The sequence below is a fragment of the Podarcis cretensis genome (assembly GCF_951804945.1).
Source record: "Podarcis cretensis genome assembly, chromosome: 15".
Classification (NCBI taxonomy): domain Eukaryota; kingdom Metazoa; phylum Chordata; class Lepidosauria; order Squamata; family Lacertidae; genus Podarcis; species Podarcis cretensis.
Genome location: NC_137185.1, coordinates 6215227 through 6223345, shown reverse-complemented (window position 1 = coordinate 6223345; position 8119 = coordinate 6215227). Strand labels below are relative to the sequence as shown.

The 8119-nt window shown below is 42.4% G+C and overlaps 1 protein-coding gene across 1 annotated transcript in view; it reads left to right on the top strand.

The window, feature by feature from the left end:
- Window positions 1-205: 205 nt before the first annotated feature.
- Window positions 206-8119, top strand: part of CA4 (carbonic anhydrase 4) — a 32668-nt gene continuing 24754 nt past the window's right edge. The window contains exon 1 of the mRNA XM_079955839.1: window positions 206-647. Within this exon, the coding sequence (XP_079811965.1) occupies window positions 587-647 (61 nt within the window). The 5' untranslated portion in view covers window positions 206-586. The remainder of the gene's footprint in view (window positions 648-8119) is intronic.

The window sequence follows — 8119 nt, the reverse complement described above, 5'->3', positions numbered from 1 at the left end:
GCACAAGAATCCATCAGCACCAGAGAGGATGTATTTGTTATTATTCCTGCATCAATATCATATTTCTCATGCTAGTTCAGTTGATTATGATCCACAATGTTTCACTGGATGGGGTGGGGAGGGGGTGAGGGAGGAAGAGAAGCAATATCACAGCCATAAAAGAAACATTGAATTATCTGCCTTATCTGCCAATATCCCTGAGCCAAGGCGCAATAATGAGAAATAGGAAAGTGGGGTGAGGGGTAAAAGAAAAGTTTGACTTAACTAATAAGTTACTAGTCATCTGGCTAAGTTCATTTCACAGGCAGCTCTTCAGGGCCGGAGGAGAATCTTGCTCCCTTGACAGCAGCAGCTGAAGGGGTGTGGAGGAAATGAAGAAGTTTCAAAGGAGACGGGATCGTTATTACAGTTTATAGCTGGAGGAATTAAAAAGGGGAGGTGTCTCCTCCATCCTCCTGCTTATGTCCAGGAAAGGTGATCAGGGCTGCCTGCCCTCCTCCTGTATAAAAACCCCAGGACAGGTCTGGGATCATGTATACAGGGATCTACGCTGGTACATCTTTCCAGCCCATCTGGAAGAGAGATCATGGGATTCCTGAATTTCCTAGTTCTGCTCTCCCTGTATTTTGCTGCAGCCGCTTCAGAGGGTGAGTCCTTTTATCCATTTTCCTCAAGGATGCTAAGTACAGCTTCTTTTTCAGCTTACTAATCTGATTTTTGGAAGACCCCAGCAATCTGACAGTATCATTGGCTGCTGGCTATGTTTTATTTTTAATCTACTATGCTATATGTTTATCTGTCTGTCTATCATCTCTACATGCTCTTAATTCTCCTAAGGATGTGAATCAGTTTCTAATAGGGTTGATTAGTTTTTAAACAACGGGGCTCCAGGGATATTATTTGCAAAGATGCAATCGGAAGAGTGTGGCTCGACTTCATTTCACTCGCCCGTCTGAAACATGTCCATACGTGTAGTTGATTTATGTTTCCTGTCATTGAATTTGTGCCGTGAAAATATGTGTTCTATCAGATCAAGAAGAGAAAGGCTTTATTTATGCTTTTGATTCCTCCCCCCCCCCAACCTCACAAATGGCAAACTGATGTCTTCAGTTTATAAAAGATTAAAAGTCTGCATTGGTGAGCCTTTTCAGCTGCAGATGACCTGCTTTACATGCAGATGTTCCCGGGTTCAATCCCTGACATGTCCCATTAAAAAGGAAGCAGGTGATGGGACTGATTCCCCTGTCCAGAACCCCTGAGAGGGATGCTGCCAAGCCAGAGCAGATGATTCTGGGCAAGACAGACAAAGTCTGATGGTGCCTCTCCAGACTGTCACTGTTTTGTGGAAGGGATTCAAACAAATAATCATAAATTTTAGGGGAATCTATTATTTTCTTTCCTAAACATCTTAGCTATTTTCACTGGTGTAATATACCATCTATACATCATTTTCATGTAATTTTCTCTTAATAATATGCAATCTGTAAATTTTATATCAACTTTCCACAGTTTTCCCCAACTTTCAAATTGAATGTTGTATCCCACATCCTTGGGCCCATTTAATCATAACTGATTTAACTTCTTCATCTTTCCCATTCTAATAAAATGCCATATGCTTTTTTAAGCAACTTAAAATTCTCTTCCAGTATTTCTCTTTTAAATCTGGAGACTATATAACCAACCCCCTTTTTATTATCTTGCTTAAAAATCTTGTTTAGTTGTTTATGGTGTAACCAACTTTGTAAGTAATCTTTCAACTCATCGTACTCCTTTGAGTTTATCTTCATCCTCTGTTAATAACTCTCTGTATGTCCACCAACTTACTTTTTGGTCGACTTAAGTGAAAATGCTTCAGTAGGTGACAGCCACCATGGTGTTTTCCATTCTAACAAGTCTTTATGTTTTCCCCACTCTCTTATTAGTGACTTTCTTATTATATGGTTTGAAAAGCGAATTATTTATGGGAAGAAGTGTATACATACCCTGCAAGCAAATCAGGGTGAATTCAGGATAAATGCATGTCGTTGTAAATGAATTTGAATGAATGGTTGATAGTGACTAGATGTGTTCTAACATGTGAGCTTTGTGCAAGGAAATCAGGATAAATGCTCAGTAAACCAGGTTTCTCAGAAAAGCCCTGAGTTGGTGTAGAGTCAGCTAGCTTCCTGTGTTCCTAAGAATCTAGTCAGCTTTTCTATTCTCTCACAGAGCTGCTTGATGTTCAAGAATGCGGGTGTGCATTTTATCACATCTGCAGGCCTCCCTTGTGGGTGCTAACTTTTTCACAATCAAATTGTATCCTATTCATTTCCTTAATGAATCATCAGCTATAACTAGGGTTAAAAAACAACAACAATCTCTTAATATCAGATTGGAAATTAAAAGTGGGATAAAGTAGCTAAAATAAAATGAACAAATATTCAAATAACCCGAGAAAGAAGACAAGAAGATAATAAGATAACTGCAATATGGAGCAATTTTTTTATAACATAGTGGGAGAAGAAAATACAATATGTCATGTGTTTTTAGGAGAATTGGGCTATAATGTGTATAGGGTCCCTTGATTTGGTGGTTTGCCTCCAAAGGCAATTTCGTTTTCACTCCCATCTCCCCTTTCTCTCGTGTTCCCTTATAAAGTTTTACTGGGTTGTATCTTAGCATTAGTCATACTCACAAAAGATCCTCTGAAATTAATGAGCAACTAACTCAGCTCTGTTCATTTCAGTGGGTCTACAAATTTGTGTATGACTGAATTTTTTTTGGGGGGGGGGAAAGAAAGCACTTACTTTTGTATTCTATTATTTTGCAGAAACATAGTGATTGATGCCAAATCTTCAAAAACAAAACTGAGACTGTAACTGTAATTGGGAGGCAGTGACAGAGCTCATGTGTTCGTACAGCATAACAATATTATATAGAAAATGCTCAGGGAGTTTTAATGCTAAAGCGTGATATCCAACACTAGATTAATTGAAATCAATGGATTGAATGCCACCCAAAGTGAGGACTTCCCTACCCCATCTCATGCAACCTCAAAACGCCCCCGGCCTCTAAATTTCACTTACTGGGGAAGCAGCTGGCAAACTTTTCAGAACGTAAGTTAAAATTTGTCTTATTGCACAGAAGACTTGACAAAATGGCCATGTCTGAACTATGTCACAGTGCGATCCTGTGCATGTCTACTCAGAAGTAAGCCCCACTGAATTCAACGGTACTTACTCCCAGGCAAACGTGTAGAAATCTGAAAAACCGAGCTTCATACCACAATCCTATGCATGTTTACTTGTGTGTATGCTTGGGGGGGGGTGTTGTTTGTTTTAATTTCTTATCTTGAAATAACAGTATTGTTCAGAAAAATGCAAACATGTTTGGGAATGGGTTTTTTGGCTACGGAAAAATAGCTCCCGCATAAATATCCTATCTTGTTGTCAATATTAGCTTGGCAGAGATACAAAAAAAAAAAAAAAAAAAAAAGGCTCCCAAGAAATATTAAACAAAAGCTGCAGGAAGACATGGAATGCTGGTGTGATCCAGAAAATAGCTTGGGGGGGGGCACAGAATCAGAGGGGCATGGGTTCAAATTTCACCTTTGCCTTGCATCAACAGCTGCAAATTTCCCATGCAAAATGCTCTTGTTTGTGGAAAAGCAAGAGTGCTAAATTTATTTATTGATTTTAATCATGCACACGCTGCTTTTGAAAATAAACATATCCCCCCAAAGCAGTACTCAAAATCTCAAGTATGATGATGATAATAATAATAATAATAGTCACTCACTTAGAAAATCAATCACATCTCAAAAAGTAAAAGAATATCAGGATAACCATCAAGTAAGACAGCATGAAAAGCACAGATATAAATCAAGCATGGCAGTTACATTAGCCTCCCTGGTACAGAGGTAGATGCATTCAGAAGCAGCAACCTGCCAGTCCTCAAAAATATCCCCAAACTTCAGAAATATCTATATTGCCCCCAAACATCCAGATAAGAACTTAAGATGAGCCTGCTGGATCAGACCAATGACCCAACTATTCCAGCATCCTGCAATGTCTACATCATACAAATTCATCTTTTTCCTCTGTCCATGCAAGTGTTGCTTTTCAATTGATCTTAAGAACGAGCAACATTTATAACAAAAGCTAAAGATTCCCACTTTCACATCAGGAAATAGCTTGGGCCGAGTGCACCACAAACTTCTCTAAAACTCTATAAAGCCTCTACATCAAAGCAAGGGAATGGGGGTGTGCAGGAAAGAAGAGAACAGTGACATTTCCCCCTTTGTTTTTTAATGCTTCCAACTTTGGCAAAGGCCGTAAAAAAATAAATAAATAAACCCTTGATGGATGAACCTTGTCATTCAACCATCAGAGATATAAGCAAACATTAACTAGCAATCATTAAAAAAGGTTGTAGAAAGCCACTGACAGCCTGGGGTGAGCTGAGAGAACAGAGATTCTGTTCTCACCTCCAGAACGCACAACCCACAGTAGGGAGATTGCGGTTTGGCATGGGTTGGATACATGCAAAATTTTAAAGCCCATAGCTTCCCCCAAGGAATCCTGGGAATCGTAGTTTGTGAAGGGTGCTGGGAATTGCAGGTATGTGGGGGGTAAACTACAGTTACCAGCATTCTTTGGGGAGAATTCATATGCTTTAAATATATGGTGATGCAGATATGACCAGGTTATATTTTCCCAGGTAAAAAGGATCTGAGATATTTGGTAAGACGGACATGTGCCATGCACAGTATCAGCTTGTTTGAGGAAAGCCAAAGGCTTGCAGGAGCTCAATAGGGGGACAATTCCAAATCATGAGGCAAACGGAAGGTGTGATGTAAAGACAGGAAGTCTAATTTTAATTGCAGGCAGCACAGAAGGTCAACATCCCACAAGCTGTCAGACTCCAACTCTCATCAGTCCCAGTGAGCAGGACAGTTAAGTCCAGTCAAAGGCAACTATGGGGTTGCAGTGCTCATTTCGCTTTCAAGCTGAGGGAGCCGCCGTTTGTCCACAGATAGCTTTCCGGGTCATGTGGCCAGCATGACTAAGCCACTTCTGGCACAACGGGAGACCGTGACGGAAACCAGGGTGCACGGAAATGCTGTTTACCTTCCTGCCACAGCAGTACCTACTTATCTACTTACACTGGCATGCTTTCAAACTGCTAGGTTGGCAGGAGCTGGGACAGAGCAACGGCAGCTCACTCCGTTGCAGGGATTTGAACCGCCAACCTTCTGATCGGCAAGCCCAAGAGGCTCAGTGGTTTAGACCACAGCGCCACCCCAATGGTCAAGACTAAAGGGAGCCAGAGTCCAACAATATCTGTGGGAGGGGACACAGATTAGAGGCTCAGATTAGGTCTAAAGAGACCCTCACCCATGAAGTTCACTGGGCAGTGTCTCTCCCAATCAGGGTCACTTCTTACTGACTCGCTGATTCTCGGACGAACCTACCTCACAGGGTTGTCATGAGGATTGTGCATGTCAGGGGTAAGGGAAGCCATTAAGGATGTTGTCAGACTACATCTCCCATCATCCCTAGCCATTGGCCACACATCAGGAGGGACACAGGGTTACCCAGCCCTGCTGCAAATCCTATCACCTATCCATAAGGACATCAGAAGGACTTACCTTTTGTCTGTCCTGAATCTCTTGCCAGTCAAGATGCACTGGAGGACCCTGACTTCTAAACGCCTCCCCATGAGGAGGAAGGGCAGCTTAGAAAAGCAATCAATCAATCCAATAAATAAATATTACACTCTCTCTCTCCGCCTCCTACCTCTTGCACCACATAAAATAATCTTAACATATTTCCTCAAAATATACAGGATTTTGTTTGGGTTGGTTTGTTTGCAGTTTAATCTCGATCACTCTGCTTGACCTTTCTTGCAGAGTTGTTATGAGGATAAAACGGAGGGGACAAAAACTATGCCACTTCTTTGGGATATTATTATTATTATTATTATTATTATTATTATTATTACTATTCAATGTATTCGCAAATAGGCCTCACTTCAATTGATCCACATTGGCTCCAGTTCACTCCAAAAATATGGTGACAGAGTGGGAATTTTATCCCAGTAGGACAATCACATCCTATTAAAGTAAGTGGAACTGAGGTGCTGATAAACTCTCTCCTCATCTTCTGCCTGGGCACTCTGTCCATGCTCAGAAATGCATGCCCCAAGCTCCACCTCCCAGTGATGAAAGAGATTGCAGCCAGCAGGATTCAACTCTGTCCACATCTGTCCACAACAAAAAGCACTGAATCAGGAAGGTGAGCCTCTTAAACTAACAAAGCACATTAAAAGAGAGAGAGAGAGAATAATCCATAGCCCTGTCACGTCCACAAGGCACTGTCAGTTTAAAGTCCGCCCCGTATTCTCCCCTATTGAGTTTTTGTTTTGTTTCTTTTAAGTATAGTTAATGAGTGAGCAAGGTTTCCTCTGCCCTCTCACCATCCCGTACCAAGCACAGGCTTGACCTTATTTTGTTCTCTTCATGTTAACAAGCAGGAGTTTTTCAAAGAAAGAAGTGCTGAGTTGGGACTCAAGGGCTGATCGCTTTGCATTCACTTACTCTGACACATACGTTTTCCAACTGTCCCTGTTTATCACGGACAGGCCCTCCTTTCCCATTCCTGCCCCCTGGTAAACTGCTGTCCCCATTTCTTTGGGCCTGTCAGGAATGCCTTCTTCAAATGTGCTTCCTCGGATTTTGCTAGAACTGTCATTCTTCAAGGCTCAGCTCCTTCCCCCCCGGCGACGTTAAATCTCAAGAGTGGGCAATGCATTCATCTTGCCCCTAAAGGAGATATATATACCCACATTGCACCATCAGAATGGGACTCTTGGGGCAGAAGTCAAGTGCCCCACACAGCAGGAGGGGCCCAAAATGCAATTCTGGTGCCGTCCAGGTAGGTCTTTAGGGCAGAAGTCAAGGGCCCTTCTCTGCAAAACAAACAGGAGCGTAGGAAGCTGCCTTATACTGATTCAGATCACTGGCCCATCTAGTTCAATACTGTCTTCACTGACTGGCAGCAGCTCTCCAGAGTTTTAGGCAGGCATTCTCTCCCAGTCCTACCTAGAGATGCTGGGGATTGAACCTGAGACCTTCTACATGCAAAGCAGATGCTCTACCACTGAGCTATGGGCAGGCTGTCTACATTTTGAAGAATCTGATGTAGTACTTGACTGACAGAGGAATGGAGAGATAAGTATCTGGCTCAGTGGCTGGATCCAAACTCCCTCCCCACCCCTACTTTATTTTCCCTGTCTTCAATCTAGTGTTTGCTTATCAGTTTCCTTGGCTAATCCTGGAAGGCTCTGAATATGATTCCATCAATCATTTCCAGAAGCTCCCACCATCTGTTTTTAGCCTTAAGGAAGGTGTTGCAGCCACACCCACGCTGAACATTTTGCTTGCCCATTTTGGTCCCCTTTATCACAGTCAGACCAAGAGGGAAGAAATGGGGGAGTCTTCATTAAGACCAAAGCAAGGACAGGAAAAGAGTTAGGGTTGATCTGACAAGGCAGGAGAAAATGGATGAGTCAACAGGAAACCAACAGAGAAGGAAGGTTGTTGGGCCTGCTGCATGCCCACAAATGTCCATGCCAACCATAATTTATTTATTTGGCCACCTTCATTTAGAGAAACCGTACAATGTAGAGAAACTAGTCAATATTTTAAAGCTGTGGCGAGATACCACTGGTCCAGGGATGCAATTAAGCCCACTAGGCTGTTTTGGATGAACCATGCCCACATTTCCCTTGCCTAATGTCACATGACATCTGCTGTCATAGCTTGAAGGGTTAAGACGTCAAATGAGGACAGAAGAAGCTGTCTTAATGCAGCAGCAGGGCTATTTGAGTGGGGGACCCTATTTGACAGTGCAGCATAACACCTGCACTGAAATATGGCATGTTTCACTGGCTGCTTATATACGGCATTATAAAGCCATGAACAACTTGGGACCAGGGTACCTCCCAGAATGCCTTGCCTTCTATATTCCTGCCCAGTCACTTCACTCCTAAGGAGGGACAATCTTAATTGTGTTGGATGCTGCCAGGATTTGTCTCATGTCCACTAAGATCAGGGCTTTTAGTGTGGTGGCACCTGCCC